The 22436-nt window shown below is 41.7% G+C and overlaps 1 protein-coding gene across 1 annotated transcript in view; it reads right to left on the bottom strand.

Moving 5' to 3' along the window:
• JMY (junction mediating and regulatory protein, p53 cofactor) overlaps window positions 1-22436 on the bottom strand; it is an 87120-nt gene that overhangs the window by 53608 nt on the left and 11076 nt on the right. The window contains 4 exon segments of the mRNA XM_044276115.1: window positions 18-183; window positions 3522-3691; window positions 4013-4163; window positions 21867-22040. Coding sequence (XP_044132050.1) covers window positions 18-183; window positions 3522-3691; window positions 4013-4163; window positions 21867-22040 — 661 coding nt within the window.

Genomic DNA, 22436 nt, shown 5'->3' with positions numbered 1-22436 from the left:
TAACAAAAAGGCTGCACCTGAAATCTGCCGCTTAATGCTTTCCAGTTGAGCTGTGAGCAGCAGCTCCTCACACTTGAGAATCTCAAACTGTACTTCATAGAGCTGAAGCTGGTGATCGTAATAGTCCGCTTCTAATTGGTCTAATATGGCTATTGCTTCTGTTCCACCATGTAAACTCTGCATCTGGATGGTACAAAAAAAACAGAAGCCTCGATTAGCGCCAGGCAGCATATCATACAACAGATTCTTACCTAATAAGGATATCGTTCTTCCATTAGCTTGGTGGTCTTGTATGCTTTTCAAATGAAACAAACAACTAATATGCTGGAAGAAGAAAGCCAAAAAGCTCCAGCCCTGTGATTGTATGCAGACATGGAAAATGGTGCCAACACTTCGGAGCCTGTTCAGATGTGGGCACTGGAGTACATGGCAATAAACACTCTGCAAATGCACACTGTACTGTAACCTCAACCATGTACATTCAGGTTGGAATAAACTAGGCAGAACAATGTCCTACAATACACCCAAAAGAGAAGCTGTTGCCCATGACAAACAATAAGATTTATTTTTCTAAAAACTTTTAAAGAAAAATTCTAGGTGGCATCTAACTGGCTCATATGAACAGCTGTTCTCTCCTGATTATTAGTTTTGGTAAATCTTATTTATAACAGACTTGGGGTCCATTCACACATCCAAACACGGACACCGGCAATGTGCGTTCCGCATTTTGCGGACCGCACATTGACGGGACTCTCATAGAAAATGCCTTTTCTTGTCCGCAATTGCGGACAAGAATAGGACATGTTCTATTTTTTTGCGGAACGGAAGCGCGGATGCGGACAGCACTTTCCGGCCCCATTGAAAATGAATGGGTCCGCAACTGTTCCGCCACAAAAACGGATGCGGACCCATTTTGCAGATGTGTGAATGGACCCTTAGTCTGGAAAATCTGGTAAAACCAGACTGAATGAGCGGAATAATATGCAGATTTTAACTGGTTAGAAACGTCAGATCATTTGCATTTCAAGGAATCTCTAAGAGCAGAGGCAGGCAATGACCGTACAATACAGAACAGATAACCTAACATTAACATTCAGCTACCGTCCAAAACAGCAGACACCCCAAGGACACCAGAGCCCAACACCTGAAGCAACACTTTCTTAAATTAGGCTTAAATGACCAATATTCTGCTCTGCCCTCATGGTTATTACCATAACAAGTTACTGTGATGGCAGATGGCATAATGGGGAATCAGAGGATATCTTAGCATTGACCCCATGATGACCAGCCCTGAAAAGACCTTAAAGGGGTTGTCCCACCTGCACATCTATAGCATATCCACAGGATATGATAAATGTCCAACAGATATGGATCCCACCTCTTGGACGCTCTCCTATCTCAAGAACGGAACCCTATTGCGCGCTGCAGTGAAAGCAGAGGTGGCCACATATTCGTGGCTCTCTTCATCCAATGCTACGGGACTTCCAAAAAATAGCCTAGCGCTCTCACCTAGCTATTTTTGGATGTCCCATAGCAGTGAATGTTTACTGTGGCCAGTCATGGAGCCGATTATTATGTTTTTCGAGAAATATTTTTCTTTTTTAGTTCTAAAGAGCACTTAGGGACAATGACACTGACTTTTTTTATTTTATTTTACACTTTTCCACTATAACTTGGACACTCATAGGAGCCCAGTAACGGAAAAAAAGCCTTCCGCAGATATGATATGGTCCAAGACCCTGCAGCACTGTGTGCCCAGCGAACACCGATCACATGATCGCCGGGTGCAATTGCAGTTTTCTCTGTTTGAGCTTTTGACCACCTTATAGTCTAGAAAAGAAAAGGCACCAGTAGTTATAAACTCCGTCTCAAACAGCTGGGGATCTGACTTGCTTCAGAAACATTACTGCATCGACACCAAAACAATGTTGCTGCAGATTCCGGACCTACACCAACCATCATCAAATGATTGTGGGTGATCACTAACAAATAATAAAAGCCAAGAGATTCACCCTGTACAGAATATGCCTTCAGCATAACCACCATTAACCACATAAAAGTTCTGCCTGGGCAGCAAAGGGATGGGGGGTGGGCTGCTTTAGCTGCTCATATCTCTCGATTGGTAGCAGCTAGCGATATGTGCCTAGTCTTGTTTGAAAGCTGGCAGTCCAAGACCAGAATCCCAGCATTAGCACAACCTTAGCAGGAAATATTACAGTTAGATCATACCAGTGTATTACTGTACTGTGGCGGCAGCAGGGAGCGCACGGCGTCATAGCAACCCATGACGCCGTGCGCTCCTGCATTCAGCAGGAATCCTTGCCGCGGTCCCACGGACCGCTCACGGCCGTGAACAACGGCCGTGTGCATTCGGCCTTAGGCCGAATGCACACAGCCGTGGAACCCGGTCCGTGGTATCCCGGCCTGGCCTTCTGCTGACAGCAGGAGCGCACGGCGACATTGGTTGCTACGACGCCGTGCGATTCATGCCGCCACTGCACTACAGTAATACACTCCACGGCAGTGTGCATTCGGCCTTAGAAATCGAGTTGGGAATAAAAGCAGTAAAATCTGCATTTACTTTCACTTTCAGCTGCATTCACTGCATCTCAATTTCTAACAGCGATATCTTCCCATGTGGTGAAGATAATGCTGTGATTCTGGTATTGTTTAAAAGCTTGAAATGGCAGCAAACAATACATATCCCTAGCTACTACCAATCCAGATATATGAGCAACTAAAACAGCCCACCACCATCCCCTGCTGCTGGAGCACTCGGGCAGAAATGTTAGGAAGTTAAACTGGGATATCTGATGTGTGCCTCAACGTGTACAAGAAGTAAGCAGCATAGGAAGGCTTACCTATTCTCAATGAGCCCTACTGGTCTGTGTCATACTCTACATTGGCCCTGTGACTACTTACTAAAAGCTGATTAAGCCCCTATTACATTGCTTGATGTCAGGAGTATTACCACAAACCTCAGATAGAACCCTCCAAAGTATACCACTGTACAGGAGTACAGCTGCCTATGTCAGCCACTGATTCCCATTGTAACAGAATGAATACCGCACAGTATATGTTATTTTGTTTTTGTTTTTACACTGTAACTTGTATCTCTGTATAGAAAAGGTCAGCAGACTATGATTTCCAGAAAAAAAAAAGGGCATACAAAATACAAACATGTGTGCCAAAAGGACACAGTTTTGGCATGTAATTGGCTTATGTGTCAGGCGCTTGAACAGACCCGGATCCTGTTGACTACACAGGAGACTAATATATGGACATTCACTGACAATATACTAAATATAATATACAAATCAAATATATCTATCTGGTATATCTATCTAATATAGGGAGTGGCGACAAAGGCCTTCACATGGACTCTGCACATTCCCGTATTCCCCTATGGTGGTGCTGCAGGGAACCTGAACCCTTGTTGCCAGGACCCCATAAATAATAGCCGATTGCTGAGCTCCCTGTGATCAAAAACCATCAGGCACCCCTGTACAATTTGCAGTTACCTCCTCCTTTAGTGCATGCTTCTTTTGTTCAAGACAGATTTCCTTTGCTCTCATCAACTGCAATGTCTCTTTAGAAACCCCGTACTGAAGTTTTTCCATGCGTTCCACTGCCGTCGTCCAGGTAGTCCTTCCAAACTTTTTCTGGTCTGCTCGCATCCGATCAGAGACAGCTTCATATACAAAAATACATATTCAGAATCCTACATGAGCAACCTCAATAACAGATGTCAATTTTTCAAATAACTGGTATTAAAAATACTTGAATAATACATGAGCTGCACTTACTCTAGGCCTATGCGACAACAGGTCTATTTAGTGGCATAACTGTGCTACTGAAATTGTCCTTTTTGCAGTCAAATTGTTATTCGAGCGGTTTTCCTAATTAATATTATAAACGGGTGATGAAAGTAAGGAATTTAGAGCAATAAAGAATACACTACAAAACTAGTTACAATCCAGATGAAGAGGTAAAGATACGTTTATCCATTTACCTTTCTGAGCTTTTGCTGTGATTTCGAAGTACTTAACAGTTAAGTCTTGAATAGAGAGCACGGCCATATGAGCTTTCTTCTGCCAGTCCGCATCTTCCTTCTTCAGGCTTTCAATTCGTCTGGGGCCCAAGTAATCATTTTCTATAGAAATCTAGAATAAAAACAAAACAAGAAATCCTGTGGCTTTACAATTTTCTTATATCGATGGATCTATGTGCTAATAACAGAGTCTGTAACCCTTTGTCTGCCAAGGATGCATCTCACACGTCCATGTTATTGATGGCTGTATCTCAGGCCAGGTCTTGTTTTAAAGCTACACCCAGATTCTATATTAGAGAAGCTCAACCAGTATATACTGGAGCTCGGCCCACCAACTACCAAATGGCGATTGTGGCATAAGACGCAAAAATATGTATACAAATTTGGCTAGCTCACAGTTAATTTGTATATGGTATATTTACTCAATTAAATTGACTGTATTACAAAACAATGTTTTAATCAAAACAGTAAAACATTAAATCTAATTAAAATATATACTCTCGGTCCCTTAAGATATTTCTTCATGCGGAGCTCACGCATAAAAACTCATGTATATAATAAAAAGGTATGGCTTTGTCGTGCTCAATTAGGCATAAAGATTGTTTAGACAGGGTAGTGTCCAGTCTATTAGTGCTCCCGTGTTTATGCCGGGACTTATGGTGCAGTCAGAATCTTGCTTAAATATTCCAGTATTTCATGTCCACTAAAAGTGACCCTTGTCTTGATTCTATAGAGTCCTAATGAGGTTTAGTTTACTGGCGCTCCTCTACATATGATGGAACTTGTAGTACCACTATATTCCAGCTTTTATATAGGGTCCCTTTAATTGTCTCAATATCAGATGCCCAGTAAATGATTCCTTATTAAATGTACAGTCGTGGCCAAAAGTTTTGAGAATGACACAAATATTAGTTTTTACAAAGTTTGCTGCTAAACTGCTTTTAGATCTTTGTTTCATTTGTTTCTGTGATGTAGTGAAATATAAATTACACGCACTTCATACGTTTCAAAGGCTTTTATCGACAATTACATGACATTTATGCAAAGAGTCAGTATTTGCAGTGTTGGCCCTTCCTTTTCAGGACCTCTGCAATTCGACTGGGCATGCTCTCAACCAACTTCTGGGCCAATTCCTGACTGATAGCAACCCATTCTTTCATAATCACTTCTTTGTCAGTTTCTTTGGAGTTTGTCAGAATTAGTAGGTTTTTGTTTGTCCACCCGCCTCTTGAGGATTGGCCACAAGTTCTCAATGGGATTAAGATCTGGGGAGTTTCCAGGTCATGGACCCAAAATGTCAACGTTTTGGTCCCCGAGCCACTTAGTTATCACTTTTGCCTTATGGCACGGTGCTCCATCGTGCTGGAAAATGCATTGTTCTTCACCAAACTGTTGTTGGATTGTTGGAAGAAGTTGCTGTTGGAGGGTGTTTTGGTACCAATCTTTATTCATGGCTGTGTTTTTGGGCAAAATTGTGAGTGAGCCCACTCCCTTGGATGAGAAGCAACCCCACACATGAATGATCTCAGGATGCTTTACTGTTGGCATGACACAGGACTGATGGTAGCGCTCACCTTTTCTTCTCCAGACAAGCCTTTTTCCTGAGGCCCCAAACAATCGGAAAGAGGCTTCATCAGAGAATATGACTTTGCCCCAGTCCTCAGCAGTCCATTCACCATATTTTCTGCTGAAGATCAATCTGTCCCTAATGGGGTTTTTTTTGGAGAGAAGTGGCTTCTTTGCTGCCCTTCTTGACACCAGGCCATCTTCTAAAAGTCTTTGCCTCACTGTGCGTGCAGATGCACTCACACCTGCCTGCTGCCATTCCCGAGCAAGCTCTGCAGTGGTGGCACTCCGATCCCGCACCTGAATCCTAGGAGACGATCCTGGCGCTTGCTGGACTTTCTTGGACGCCCTGAAGCCTTCTTAACAAGAATTGAACCTCTTTCCTTGAAGTTCTTGATGATTCTATAAATTGCTGATTGAGGTGCAATCTTAGTAGCCACAATATCCTTGCCTGTGAAGCCATTTTTATGCAACGCAATGATGGCTGCACGCGTTTCTTTGCAGGTCACCATGGTTAACAATGGAAGAACAATGATTTCAAGCATCACCCTCCTTTTAACAGGTCAAGTCTGCCATTTTAACCCAATCAGCCTGACATAATGACCTCCAGCCTTGTGCTCATCAACATTCTCACCTGAGTTAACAAGACTATTACTGAAATGATCTCAGCAGGTCCTTTAATGACAGCAATGAAATGCAGTGGAAAGTTTTTTTGGGGGGGATTAAGTTAATTTTTATGGCAAAGAAGGACTATGCAATTCATCTGATCACTCTTCATAACATTCTGGAGTATATGCAAATTGCTATTATAAAAACTTAAGCAGCAAATTTTCCAATTTCCAATATGTAATTCTCAAAAAACTTTTGGCCACGACTGTAGATACCGGTAATAGTTCTGGGGATTGTAACTTACAGCTTTTGTTGCGATGCGGTCCTCCCTCTATGTTTGTATAGGCCGCCTGCTCCGTGCAATGCTGGCTTGGATGGTTTAGCTACGCATGTGCCGTTGGAGCCCCAAGACAGCGTGGATGTTCTTGTATAGACGGACTTAAACTGTAACTGTATGCCTTCAATATTCGACAAGCTGTGCCCACCAGACGCGTTATGGAAAATCATGTTCCTTCCTCAGTGGTGACAAATTCTGTCTTATGGTTGAACTACCTGTCCTCAGCTGGCTGTAATCTCAGCCAGAGTGGAAGACAATTATGTCCGTCCGAAAGCAGCCATATTAAATTTACTGATTAATAGCTAATGATTAGGATTACAGTTTGTACAGGGAATGGAAAATATATGCCTGTATAGTTCCCAATACCTGCAAAATGTCCAAAAACCCTTGGCAGTGAGTTAAATGCATTGTCCAGTTTTGAAAACCCATTTTCACATACCCCATCAGTGAGTTAATGGAGAGAACTTACTAAGAGGAGACATTGCTTACTTTTTCCTGTGGAGGTGGTGCAGGGAGACGGAGGACTCACTGCCAAGGTTTTCTTACAAATTACAGCTGAATGCTGGGGCTCCAAGAAGGCAGATATTTTGTGATCTGTTTAGTGTCATGTGACCAGTCCAATAAGTAGACATTGTCCAAAGAAAACAATCCCTTTAATATTACAGCACCTGTCTGTACTGTAAACTTGTAAAATCTGCTCTAAAGAGTCCATATAAGAAACTACATGAAAGGGCACAGCATGGCTCAGAGAGAAAATTGTAGATCAAGTCATAAGTTTCCATACACCTTATTCACATGCCAGTAAATCCCGGACGTGTGCCATCCATGTTCTCCACGGACGGCACATGTACCTATTAATTTTAATGTGCGTTTTCAAACATCCATGAGTTAGCCCGGGAGCATGCTCTATTTTGTCCGTGTTTACAGATCCTTCACGCTCATTATAGTCTAGGGCAGGGATGGCCAACCTGAGGCTCTCCAGCTGTTGCAAAACTACAACTCCCAGCATTCCCAGGCTACCATCAGCCTACAGCAGGGCATGGTGGGAGTTTTAGTTTTACAACAGCTGGAGAGCCTCAGGTTGGCCATGCCTGGTCTAGGGGGGTCAGTGAAAAACACAGACGTAATCTGCGTTTCATGGACCATTAAGAGAAGATGCTCTAAAAATTAATTTTCAGTTGTGTAGCTTCCGTGGAACACTGAGGACACATGGAGAGCAAAGTACGGACACGCAGACCAAATTCTTTACAGAAATCTTCACAGGTGACTCACTGACCATCTTAGCCACAATCATTAAAACTCACACAATTATGGCCATCTAATCTTAGTACACATTCTCTCTCTTAGATCAGTAAGTAACACTATTACATTTGGTTTATTTCAGCTTTTATTTCTTTCCTCACATTGCCAGCGGTGCAGAGGTTTACATACATCAAGTGGACTGTGCCTTTAAGTAGCCTGGAAAATTCCAGAAAATGACATCATGGTTTTTAAAATGACATCATTAATTGGAGGTGTACACGTGCCAAGAACAAAAGCAAATTAACTTACGAAGGAAATGCTGGATGGACCAGGTACAAAGGTGCCTATATCACCTGTAAAATGTGTCCGATATCAACATGACCTGAAGGCTGCTCCGCAAGGAAAAGACAGGTTGCAGGTGCAGTTGCACATGGGGAGTCCGGGGACATAAAGACTTGTAGTTACATATGGTGGAAAAAGGAGGATGTGTAAAGCATGGGGGTGGAAGCATCGTGTTGTTGTTTGTGAAAGATTGATGCTCTTCACAAAATAGATGGTATTATGAGGAAGGAGAATTATGTGGGAATACTGAAGCCACCTCTCAAGTCATAAGCCAAAAGACATTATGAATCCGTGTTTTTTGAGCAGACCTGGATCCACAGGCTGCCTCCATGCTCCAGCAGACGTTAGCAGCTGTGTTTACATGGACGACACATTTACAAATCTAGTCCACCTTCACCGGTACACATTTGCATGGTCATGAATATGCTTATTTCAGACCGATGAAAACAAATCTCACTGAGCTATACCAGGGTGAAAGTTCTCCAACCCAACCAAGTTCTCAGGACAGTCAAAATATAAAGCCAAATCGTGAATAGTACAAGAGTGTAAGCAGAACACAATACAGAGAACGGCATGGTGAAACTTTTTTTTTGCCCACATATATAGTGCAGGATAGGCCATTATTAAAAAATAAGATGCAGGCTCTTGTGTATACCTCTTATTTGATGTGCAATTTGTAGGCTGTCTGCCATCTTCTTTCTTCCCTAAGATATGGATTTCCTAATGAATCTGCAGTGCATCCTCTGAGGGCAGCCATGACAGATTAGTGACACAGCTGTTATTCTCTGACACTGCAGGGTCTTCATGTTCTCCTATGAGATGCAGCTTGAGCCTGTCTGCCCCGTCACCTCTCTCTCTCTCCTGTCATCACTTACATGAAGGAGGTAGGGAAACTAGTGTGAAGCTACATCTCATAGAACTACACTGGAGAGTCAGCACACACAGATAGTACAGGCAGCAGTGTGAGTCAGGAGGCTTATATAACTGCAGCTAATCACTGGATACATTGACCTACTATACATCTGTACTCCTGGTCCTTTAGACAAGAGAGAACATGGAGGGGAGGGGCCTTAGAGCTGCCAGAAGGGACTTGATAGGTGACGATTAGGGATGAGCGAATCGACTTCGGATGAAACATTTGGAGTTGATTCGCATAAAACTTTGTTTCAATACTGTACGGAGAGAGCGCTCTGTACAGTATTAGAATGTATTGGCTCAAATGAGCCAAAGTTATTACTTTGCAAAGTCTCGCGAGACTTCGGGTAATAACTGCAAAAATTAATTTCTATGGTTAAAAAAACTTTTTTTCTGAACTCTGGTTCGGATCCAAGGTACCACTTGGAACCGAACCAGAGTTCGGAAAAAGGTTTTTAACAGTAGAAATTAATTTTCTACCTTCTGGAGGAGAGGTAATCTGCAGGATTTAAATCTTGGGTGCATGTCTTTAACCCTGGGTTCAGACCTGAGCGTTTTACAGCGCGTTCCTACGCGCTGTAAAACGCACAACAGGCAAGAACCAATAATTCCCTATGGGAATGGTTCTCACCTGGGCGTTTTACAGCGCGTACGATCGCGCTGTAAAACGCCCGACGCTCAAACAAGTGCTTGAGCTTTTTTTTGAGCGTTTGTCGCGCGTTCCCGCACATAGATATTGCCTTTGTGTAGAGCAGTACAGTCTGCTGAGCTCTGCGTATACCAAGGAGTGAGAAATAGAAAGAGAACACTTGTTGGGGCTCCATCCATATAATGGAGGTCTATGGGTCTGGTGAAAGTATGTACCAGGTTGGTTTTAAGAGTATTCCAGTATACAAAACTTACCTCCTACTGAAAGTATGGAGTAAATATCGTCAGTATATAGTAAATTGATCTTTTTCGGTAGTTTCCGATATGATCACTCACCACTTACTGGCCAGAAATGTGAGGTTTCTAGCTCGCTGCCTAGGATGATGAGTTGTAGCTCATCTTTAGCTCAGTTCCAGCACTAGGAGATATAGGAGTCTGTAACCCGGAACCAATGTGAGAGGCTCCGCAGTGAGGGAACACAATATGAGATGCACAAGAGGTGGGAGACCTGCATTCAGCACCCAGGGGAATATGGAATTGATGCCAGCGATGGAAGATGAGAACTGTAGTAGGCTAGCCACATGGGCAGCTGCTGAAGACAAGCCTGCTGCACCGAGGAGAGCATATACAGAACAACGAAGGGACAAAAAGTTAATTATACACGATTAGAAGTGGTCCCTCTCCAATTGGGGTGTCTATGGGTGGGCTGATGGGGTATTTTGATGACTTTCTGTTGTTTTCTATGTACTGATTAAAATTCTTCATAATATTAAAAAAGAACATTTAGGCTGTGGTGATAGTGTTATACCGCTGCTCTGACTGTAATAAGCCTGCTGTGAACACTTATCAGATGCGGAGTGCGAGACGTTTTATCATTAAATGAAAAAAATCTGCGTAACCGATTTAGAACTTGATGGCAGCAACACAGCTCACAAAATTTGAGACAGGGTCATGTCTGCCATTGGGTAGCATCCCCTCTTCTTCTTACAGTCTGTATAGGTCTGAGAAGTGAGGAGACCAAGTGCTTGGGTTTTGGGAGAAGAATGTTGTCCCATCTTGCCTGCTGTAGGATTCTAGCTGCTCAACACTTCTGGGTCTTTTCTGCTGGATTTTTCCATTTCATGATGCACCAAATGTAGTGAAAGGTCTGGACTGCAGGTGGGACTCTTCTTATGTGAAACTATGCTGTTGTGATGGATGAAGTATGTGGTTTACCATTTTCTTGCTGAAATAGGCAAGCTACATTGTTGGGTTAGACGTGTATGTTGTTCTAAAAGCTCTATATACTGCTCCGCATTGAAGTGTAAGCTGCCCATAGGCACTAATGCAGCCCAATGCCATCAGAGATGCAGACTTCTCAACTGTGAATTGTTCCTCTCCACTTCAGCCCAAAGGACACAGATGGCAGCGATTTCCAAAAAGAATTTCAAATTCAGATTCATTTTAAATGAGGTTTGGCCCAGAGAAGACAGCAGTGTATCTGGATTGTGCTGACATATGGTTTTTCTTTGCATGATGCAGCTTTAACTTGCATTTGTGGATTGCACTGCAAACTGTGATCAGTCAGTGATTTCTGGGAGCGCCCCTGATCCCATGCAGTACAGAATCATGCCCGTTTTTAAGGTGGTGCTGCCTGAGAGCCCCTAGATCACAAGCATTCGGTACTGACCGTCGGCCTTGTCCCTTGAGCACATGGATTTCTTCACATGTAAGGTAGGTGGTGGGATATTCAAAGGCAGTTATTTTTCTACAATGAAGCACAGCCATTATTTTTATTTTTTTTACTCAGGTATGCTTTAAGATATGACCTGAAGGTATTAGGTTTTTGCAGCCATCACACAGGGCACGTACAGAGGAGGAATGGGAATGCCCTATTAAGGAACATAGAATGCGGTTCTGATGGCATTGCATCTATTACAAGGTTTTCCATCTAATACGGTACTTCTGTAATGACACAGTAGTTTGTCTGCTTTCTTCTTCAAAAGATGTAAAAGAATTTTAATTGACTGTGTCATTCTGAAATCAAGTCCACGTTGTCAACTTGCATAGAAAGGAAATGAGACATCAAAGGCTATAACTACTTGACACAACTGGGACAATCGAGGCAAGACCCATATTTCTTATATAATGAGATTAAAGGGAAAAGGCAAAAAAGTTACTCCTAGATAAGAAGTACACAAATCATCCTTCACTGGTTAGCCCTCGGGCACATACAGCCAAATGTTACCACGTACAGCAATATGACATGTGTTTAATGCAAATACATGGTCAGAGACCAACTTTTTGGCAAAATCAAGTTTTTACATTAACCCCTTCATGCCTCTGCAATTTTCCATTTTTTTTCCCGGAGCCATAAATTTCCATTCACATATAATTTTTTTGTGGGGCAGTTGTATGTGGAGGGCAGGGGTGGAACTGAAAAAGGACCCGCAATTCCTCTATAGTTTTATGGATTTTGTTCTTCTGGCGTTCCCTATGTGGTAAAACTGACCTATTCCCTTCATTCTCCAGGTCAGTGTGATTGCAGTGATACCACATTTTTAGAGTTGTTAATGTGTTTTAATATTTAAAAAACTAAAATAAAATTTGAAAAAAAATATTTTTTTTCTTTCTTTGCATCACTATATTCAGACCCCCGTTGACTTTCTTATATGTCTGTCTATAGAGCTATGTGAGGGCTAATTTTCTGCCAGGCAATCTGTAGCTTTTATCCATACCATTTTGGAGTGTGTATGACTCCAAAAATTGCAAATTGGCCATTTCTTTTTCCCATTATGCCGTTCACTGTACCGGATAAAAACATTTTGGGATGCCAATTTGGGATTTTTTTATTCATTTATAAAATGGGGAAAGAAGGGTGATTAGATTTTTCTTTTATATTTATAAAACAAACTTTTTCATACTTATATTAATTCCCTTTGGGGACTTTAACATGTGATCCTCTGATCACTTCTCCTATAGACTGCAATGATTTGGCAGAAAGGAACTTCACTATGGCAGGCCTCAGAGCCTTCAGAAGACCTGAAGCTGCCATACCAACCATACAGCTCTCTCTCGATCTCAGGGGAGCCGTTCAGGTCTGCATTCTCACAAATGCATTGCAAGAACGGATCCGTCTCTCCGCTTGTCATGCGGACAGACTGAGCTGTCTTCTATCTTTTTTTCCACATTTTTACCGCATGCGCAGACCGGAAGAACGGATCCGGCATTCCGGTATTTTGAATGCGGGATCCGGCACTAATACTTTCCTATGGGGAAAAATGCCGGATCCGGCATTCAGGCAAGTCTTCAGTTTTTTTCGCCGGAGATAAACCCATATTTTTCCCTGATCAGTCAAAATGACTGAACTGAAGACATCCTGAACGGATTACTCTCCATTCAGAATGCATGGGGATATGCCTGATCAGTTATTTTCCGGTATAGAGTCCCTGTGAAGGAACTCTATGCCGGAAAAGAAAAACGCTAGTGTGAAAGTACCCTTAAACAACAATTTATTGGAAGAAATGAAACTTTTCATTTTCACAGCCAAGTATTTCCAAATTCCGTAAAACGCTTACGGGGTCAAAGTGCTCAGTACTCCCCTTAATATATTCTTTAAGGGGTGTAGTTTCCAAAATGGGGTCACTTTTTGAGAGTTTCCGCTGTAAGGGTATGTCAGGGTCTCTTCAAATACAAAACGGTGCCCAAAAACCATTCCAGCAAAATTTGCCTCCAAAATCCTTTCTTTCTGACCACTGCCATGTGCCCCGACAGCAGTTTACCACCAAATACCGGGTATTTCTGTAAACTGCAGAATCAGTGTAATGCATATTGAGTAATGCATATTTATGTTGCTGTTAACTCTTGCTGTGTTGGAAAAAAGAAAATTGATTAACATGAAAAATCTGCAAAAATAAAAAGAAATTTTGCCTTCATTTACTTTTAATTCTTGTGGAACACCTAAAGGGTTAACAAAGTTTGTAACATCAGTTTTGAATAATTTGAGAGTGTAGTTTCTAAAATGGGGTAATTTATGGGTGGTTTCCATTATGCAAGCCCCTCAAAATCACTTTATAAATGTTGCTTGAAAAAATGGATTTGGAAATTTGCTTGAAAAAATGGATTTGGAAATTTGCTTGAAATTTTGAAAAATGGCTTCTAAACTTCTAACATTCTAAAAAAATAAAATGATATTTACAAAATGATGCCAACATAAAGCAGACATATGGGGAATGATGACTGATAACTATCTTATGAGGCATTACTATCAGTCTTAAAAGTAGAGAAATTCAAAATTTTGAAAATTCAGAATTTTTTCAAATTTTTGGTAAATTTGGGATTTTTTTTATAAATAAAGAAAAATATATTGACTCAATTTTACCACTGTCACGAAGTACAATGTGTAACGCAATAACAATCTTAGAATGGCCTGGATAAGTAAAAGTGTTCCAAAGTTATTACCACATAAAGTGACACGTCAGATTTGTAAAAAAACGGGCTGAGAAGAAAGGTGAAAACTGGCCCGGAAAGGGTTAAGATGTTACAGTTTTCACTGTCCAGAGTCCTCACCATATGTGGCAACTTGCAGTTTTATTTTTCAGCTTGTAAAGTGTACACTGGGATCAGCAATCATTTCATGATCATCAGAGGGAAGGATCACCATGAAGAATAACAAATCAAACCATGCCCACAACACACTCCCATAGATTGCTTTCTTGTTTCCAGAAGCCGGCTGAAAGGCAGGTCTCTGAAAATGCAGTCGTTGTCAGCTCATTTTATCAATCAATGCCTGTGAAGCAACCTTCTGCCAATCTCGCTCTATGTGCAGATACACACCTGTCACCAGAGAGTAATAAAACGACCCTGTAAATTACTACAAAAGTATGGTAATGTTCATATATGCATTCAGCCCTGCTGGGGAGTCAGTCACTCGAAGACGAGATAGAGCAGCAAGCAATGATATCTGTCCCATCAGAAGAACGAACCCTGGCAGAACCCCGCTGTAAGTCAATCAGGTGCTGTTTGGACGCCTTGTTCTATGAATCTATCACATAACTGCAACCACTTTCTCTCCTACTAGTTGGAAACTAGTCCCAAGAGACAATGGAAGCTGTCATGACATGCTAGAAGTTAAAGGATAACTGTCATATGTTCATAAAAAAATCTATTTTAGCATATGTTACTTCTGCAGCAGCATTATGCATAAAGCAATCTTTGGTTTCTTCAATTACCACAGTTTTCCTTGAGTGTCCCCCTTAGTTACAGCTGTTTTGAATCCTACATTATGAAGATCTTCTCAAGAAGGATCCTCTGCCAGTTCTGAAGCCAAAACTGCTTTCCCTCAGGTCACATACAAACTGCAGAAGCCAGCATGCAGTGTGGAGAACCGCCCCTCTGTCTTCCTAGACAGACAGATGAGCCAAAGCAATGGTCTTTTAAAGGGAGCAGTGGAAAGGGACAGAGGACACTAATGAAAGCTGTTATTATAAGGTAATTACAGAGCTTTTGGCAATCATTGACAGACTAACTCAGGTATACATGCCTAGCTCTAATAAACTAGCAAATAAAAAACAAATATGACAGTTATCCTTTAACCTCTGGGGGACACCGGGCGTACCTGTAAGCCCTGATGTCCCGGTACTTAAGGACACAGGGCATACATGTACGCCATGTGTATTTCCGATCACTGCCGCGTGGTGATCGGAACAGAATGCCTGCTGAAATCATTCAGCAGGCACTCTGCGACAATGCCAAGGGGGGCCCTGTGAACCCCTCGTATCGGCGATCGTTGCAAACCGCAGGTCAATTCAGACCTGCGGTTTGCAGAGTTTACAGGTCGTTTCGGCGGGGATCAGCGGTGCCATCGGGTCCCCATGCTGCTGTAATGGGGACCCGATGGCATGGAAGGCATCGCAATGTCTTCCTTAGGCATCAGGGCTGCTTTCCGGTGAAGAGCGTGTGAGATCCAGCCCCCTGGATAACACAGGCCGGAAGCTGTATGAGTAATACACACTGTATTACTCATACAGCCAATGCATTCCAATACAGAAGGAATGCATTGTAAAGGGGGATCAGATCCCCAAAAGTTGAAGTCCCAAAGTGGGACAAAAAAAAAAAAAGTGAAAAAAAAAAAGGGTTTAAAGAATAAAGTTTTCCCCCAAAAAGTTCAAAAAAATAAATAAAATAATTGGGGGAAAAAATAGGGAAAAAAAGAAAAGTAGACATATTAGGTATTGCCACGTCCGTATCGACCGACTCTATAAACATATCACATGACCTAACCTCTCAGATAAACACCGTAGAAAAATAAAAATTGTGCTAAATAAACCATTTGTCACCTTGCATCACTAACCCTAAGATCAGACCTGAGCGTTTTACAGCGCGTTCCTACGCGCTGTAAAACGCTCAACACGGAGAAACCAATGATTCCCTATGGGAATGGTTCTCACCTGGGCTTTTTACAGTGCGTACGATCGCGCTGTAAAACGCCCGACGCTCAAACAAGTACTTGAGCTTCTTTGGGGCGTTTTGACGCGCGTTTGTGGCCATAGGACACTGCAGTCAATGACACAAACGCGCATCAAACGCGTGTTTACTATTACAAAAACGCGCGTCAAAAACGCGCGTTTGCGAAACGCTTAGGTGTGAAACCAGGGTAAAAGTACAACAGCAAGTGATCAAAAAGGTGTATGCCCACCAAAATAGTACCAATCTAACCGTCACCTCATCACGCAAAAAATGAGCTCCTACCTAAAGACAATCGCCCAAAAAATAAATAAAAAAGTATGGCTCAGAATATGAAGAATATGAAGTTTTACACAATAACAGCTTTTTTTAAAACAAAAATTGTGATGTTTTACATCACTATTTTTGTTTTAAAAAAAAGCTGTTATTGTGTAAAACTTAGTAAATAAAAATAAAAAAAAGTATACATATTAGGTATCGCCGTGTCCGCAAGAACCTGCTTTATAAAAATAATCACATGACCTAACCCCTCAGGTGAACACTGTAAAAAAAAAAAAAAAAAAAAAAAAAAAAAAATTGGGCGTTTTTGCAAACTACAGAATCAGGGCCATAAATATTGAGTTTTGCTTGGCTGTTAACCCTTGGTTTGTAACTGGAAAAAATGGATTCAAATGGAAAATCTGCCAAAACAGTGAAATTTTATATCTCTATTTTCCATGAATTCTTGTGGAACACCTAAAAGGGTTAACAAAGTTTGCAAAATCAGTTTTGAATACCTTGAGGAGTGTAGTTTGTAAAATGGGGTCATTTTTGGGTGGTTTCTATTATGTAAGCCTCACAAAGTGACTTCAGACCTGAACTGGTCCTGAAAAAGTGGGTTTTAGAAATTTTCTAAAAAAAATTTAAGATTTGCTTCTAAACTTCTAAGCCTTTTAACGTCCCCAAAAAAGAAAATGGCATTCACAAAAAACATGAAGTAGACATATGGGGAATGTAAAGTTATCACTATTTTTGGAGGTATTACTATCTATTATAAAAGTAGAGAAATTGGAATTTGGAAATTAGCAAATTTTTCAAAAATTTGGGTAAATTTGGATTTTTTTTTATAAATAAAAAAACTTTTGGACTCAATTTTACCATGAAGTACAATACATGACGAGAAAATCTCAGAATGGCCTGCATAAGTAAAAGTGTTTTAAAGTTATCACCACATAAATTGACACGTCAGATTTGCAAAAAATGGCCTGGTGAAAATTAGCCCGGTCCTCAAGGGGTTAAGGTACATCTCGTCTCATTTTTCAAATTTTCAACAAAGTGTCCAAAACTATTTTTTTAAGCACCAATTCGGTTATAAAGTGATTTTGAGGGGATTACATAATGGAAACCACTCATAAATCACCCAATTTTAGAAACTACACCCCAATTATTCAAAACTGGTGTAACAAACATTGTTAACCCTTTAGGTGTTCCACAATAATTAAAGGAAAATGGAGGCGAAATAAAAAAAAAATTCATGCAGATTTTTCATGTTAATCAATTTTTTTCTTGCAACACAGCAAGAATTAACAGCAATATAAACCTCAATATGCATTACTCTGTTTCTGCAGTTTACAGAAATACCCGATATGTGGTGATAAACTGCTCTATGGGCACGTGGCAGTGGTCAGAAGGAAAGAAGCGCCATATGGATTTTGGAGGCAGATTTTGCTAGAATGGTTTTTGAACACCATTTTGCATTTGAAGAGACCCTAACGTACCCTTACAGTGGAAACCCTCAAAAAGTGACCCCATTTTGGAAACTACACCCTTCAAAGCATATATTAAGGGGTGTACTGAGCACTGTGACCCCCTAAGCGTTTTACGGAATTTGAAAACACTTGGCTGTGAAAATGAAGTTTCATTTCTTCCAATAAAATGTTGCTTTAGCCCCAAATTTTTCATTTTCACAAGGGGTAACAGGAGAAAAAGCACCCCATAATTTGTTACCCATTTTCTCCTGAATACGGCAACATCCCACATGTGGTGGTAAACTGCTATGGGGGCACATGGCAGGACTCAGAAGGAAGGAGCGCCATATGGCTTTTGATGGAATGGTTTGTGGGCGCCATCGTTTTTTATTTTAACGATTGTCTCATGTGGGGGCTCATTTTTTGCGGAATGAGGTGACCTTTTCATTGGTACCATTTTAGGGTACATACGACTTTTTGATTGCTTGGTATTACACTATTTGTGAGGCAAGGTTAAAAAAAAGACTGTTTTAGCATTTTTCTTTTACAGTATTAACCTGAGGGGGCATATAATGTGATATTTGTATAGAGCAGGTTGTTACGGACACGGTGATACCAATTATGTATTTTTTTTTGTTGTTCAGTTTTACACAGTAAATCCATTTTTGAATAGAATGAAATCTTGTTTTTGTGATTCCATTTTCTGACTACCCTATTTTTTTTATTTTTCTGGTGCATGTCTTAGGTTGGGTCTCATTTTTTGTGGGATGAGATTGCGGTTTGATTGGTACCATTTTGGGGTACATATGAATTTTTGATCGCTTGGTGTGAGGCAAGGTGACAAAAAAATGGCTTTTTTTTTTTTACAGCATTCACCTAAGGCCTCCTGCACACGAACTTTTTTTACACGGTCCGCAAAAACGGGGTCCGTAGGTCCGTGATCCGTGCCCGTTTTTTCTTCCGTGGGTCTTCCGTGATTTTTGGAGGATCCACGGACATGAAAAATGAAAAAAAAAATCTAAGTCAAGTTTGCCATTGAAATGATAGGAAAAAACGGACACGGATCACGGACACGGATGACAATCTTGTGTGCATCCGTGATTTTCACGGACCCATTGACTTGAATGGGCCCGTGAACCGTTGGCCGTGAAAAAAATAGGACAGGTCATATTTTTTTCACGGCCAGGAAACACGGCTCACGGATGCGGCTGCCAAACGGTGCAGTTTCCGATTTTTCCACGGACCCATTGAAAGTCAATGGGTCCGCAAAAAAAAACGGAAAACGGCACAACGGCCACGGGTGCACACAACGGTCGTGTGCAGGAGGCCTAAGAGGGCATCTCATGTGATATTTTTATAGAGCAGGTTGTTACGGACGCAGCAATACCTAAGATGTCTATTATTTTGTATTCAGTTTTACACAGTAAATGCATTTTTGAACAGCATTAAATCTTGTTTTTGTGTTGCCATTTTCTGAGAGCCATAATTTTTGGACGATTGTCTTAGGTAGGGTCTCATTTTTTGCTGGATGAGATGACGGTTTGATTGGTACTATTTTGGGCTAAATACGCCTTTTTAAACTGTTGGTATTACACTTTTTGAGGTAAGGAGACCAAAAAAAAAAAAAAAAGGCTGTTTTGGCATTCAGTTTTTTATTTTATTTTGTTTTTTACTACATCTACTTGACAGGGTGGATCATGTGATATTTGTATAGAGACGGTCGATACGGACACGGCAAATATCTAATATGTATGCTTTTCCTTTTTTATTACTTAATTTGGGGAAAAGAACGCTTTATTTTTTTTACTCCCCCTCACCCCCCACAACATTTATTATTCCCCCTTCTGCTTCAGTATTGTAATGCATTGGCTGTAAGTAAGTGTATTACACACTGTAATACACTTACAGCCTTCCTGACTGAGATCCAGGGGGATTGATCTCACAGGCTTACATGGAAGGCAGCCCTGATGCCTGTGGAAGGCATCGGGCTGCCTTCCCTGCCATCAGGTCCCCATCACATCAGTGCGGGGATGGGGAAGGTCGGGAGCTCCCTTACTCCATACACCCTGCGGTCAGCGCTGACTGCGGCATAGTGAGGGTTAATGCGCCGGCATTGGTGTTTTCAGGGATGTTGGAGCGTACAGCAGACCTTATTTCCTGCAGTGGTTTTCATTCTTCTTTTCAATTGCTATTATGCAAATGAACCCTGAAGGTGCCCAGAAGGGGAGCTGTTCTTCACGCTCTGAGCAAAGTAACACCCGGCTGCAGTGCCTAGACCTCCTTTATTTAGAGCCCAAGCACGCCTCCTCGTTATGCAATATCGTCCCACAGCCTAGTTTAACGGCGCCGCCCCTTCCGCTACGTCAACAAATTCATTCATGCCACAGACCTGGAATCTTCAATTCTTCCGTCAGAAATCTTGCGCAGGTGCAGTGCCGCCTACGCCTGTGCGATCCAATAGCTCCTGAGGGCAACAGCCTCAAAAGTGTCACTGGGCATGTGCTGAGCCCAGTGACGTCTTCTTATCGCTGTTGCCCTCAGGAGCGGTTGGATCGCACAGGCACAGGCAGTACTGCGCTTGCGCAAGATTTCAGACGGCAGTGGCTCAGTTTCATTAGACAGACACCAAAAAGCTGCAGGCAGCGTTTTGGTGTCCGCCTCCAGAGCGGAATGGTGACTGATCGGAGGCAAACTGATGCATTCTGAGCGGATCCTTTTCCATTCAGAATGCATTAGGGCTAAACTGATCAGTTTTGAACCGCTTGAGAGAGCCCTGAACGGATCTCACAAACGGAAAGCCAAAAAGCCTAGTGTGAAAGTAGCCTAAGACATGCCTGTGCTGAGCAATTTGGTAGTGGTAGGTTCAAAATAGACTATGGAGAGATTGAAAAAATTGCTAGACACACAAATCTATGTAAACCAGTATCCTCCTTCTACTCAGTACTCATGTACCAATTGGCTTCTCCGCTGACCAAAGCTTTGGCAAAGTGGCAGAAGGATATCCCTAGACTAGAAGACAGGCATGAAAGAGAGCTCGCGTATAACTGGAGGAGTACAGTCATAAGTGCTAGGGATCAGTTGATACAGGTGAAGCGGTTGAACAGGGTCTATTTGACTCCGAGCAGGCTGGAACGAATGCGTCAACTTAATAGTTCTGTATGTTCTAGATGTAATAGCGAATAGCACTCTAATGCATCTGGGAATGTCCGAAAATTGCGGATTTCTGGTCAGCAATTCATTAGTTTTTTAACTTGAAACTGGGATTGCTGGAGGTATGCTCCCCTGAAAATAGCCTGTTAGGACTGGATTGGATGCAACTTATAGATGAAGTCTTACCAATGTATAAAATGACATATTTGGCTAGAAATAATCCTGAGATTTGACAAAATATGGGGATTGTGGTTGACTGCTAGAACATCGGTGGTCTAAAGGAATGCTTGAGAATGCGGGGGGGGGGGGGGGGTGTATGAGAGAGTAAATGATATTAAAATGTATAAGATAATTGTTATGAAGCAACAGCGAAAAGGCAGCCCTGAAGGAATAACACTGCCGGACTTTTAGTACATCTGTTTAATGTACCAAACCGTTGCCAACATGTTCCACTGGTTTGTGTGAATCTGGTTCTTTGAACTGTTCTAAATGTTTATTTCTTAAAATGACAAATAAAAAAAATAAAAAAAAAAAATTAAAGACTGCCACTGCTCCAAAGGTGTTTGGGCCGCCCCCGACCTCCACTTCCTACCCCTGGCTCGACACTTGCCGAGGCGGGTCATCACAGCCAATCACTTGCCGAGGCGGGTCATCGCTGCAGCCAATCACTTGCAGGCAGTGATTGGCTGAGTGCCATTCCCAGCCATATCAAGACAGGAGCAGGAAGTGTTGTTGTTTTTTTTTTAACCATTTTCTGTCCATGTGAATACTATTTTTTGCACCAGATTAACCCTTTAACATATAGACAAGACATACAAAAACATACAAGCAATACCTTAATCTGCTGCCTCCTTAACATAGCGAGCTCCCTCATGTCTCGGAAAGGCTGTAACAAGTACTGATAAAACTCTGTAGTGGCCTCTACGACAGCGTTGTACGCGTCATCCTCCATCTGATACAACTCCAGCAGATCCACCATGTTCTCCGTGGCTTTATGCTTTTCCAACAGCTGCAAAAAGAAAGGACAGAATTTAAACCTCCATATATCGTCTCCCACTGCAGCAGCGAGTTTCTATGGCATTGCTTTATAATACTGGGTAAGTGCAGTATAGCCATTTATAGACGAGTATTTTAAAGGGGTATCCCAGTTACATCACTATGGTAAGGGGACACCTATTCGATAGGCGGGGGTCTGAATGTTGCTTTGATGCAGTTTTTGAAGCCAAAATGGAGTAAAAAATGAGATATAGAATCCTTTTTATGTATCTCTCCTCCATTTATGATCAATTCCTGGCTTCAAAAACATTTGAAAGTCCCCCTTAACGGAGTTGTCTGACTCTTTAGGAGTGTATAAGTACAAATGTTTTTTTTGTTTTTTTTTTCAGGGAAGATGTGCCAAAACAAC

The sequence above is a fragment of the Bufo gargarizans genome, chromosome 1 (assembly GCF_014858855.1).
Source record: "Bufo gargarizans isolate SCDJY-AF-19 chromosome 1, ASM1485885v1, whole genome shotgun sequence".
NCBI classification, from domain to species: domain Eukaryota; kingdom Metazoa; phylum Chordata; class Amphibia; order Anura; family Bufonidae; genus Bufo; species Bufo gargarizans.
The sequence above is the reverse complement of the archived record's forward strand: the minus strand, read 5'-3'. Positions and strand labels throughout refer to the sequence as shown.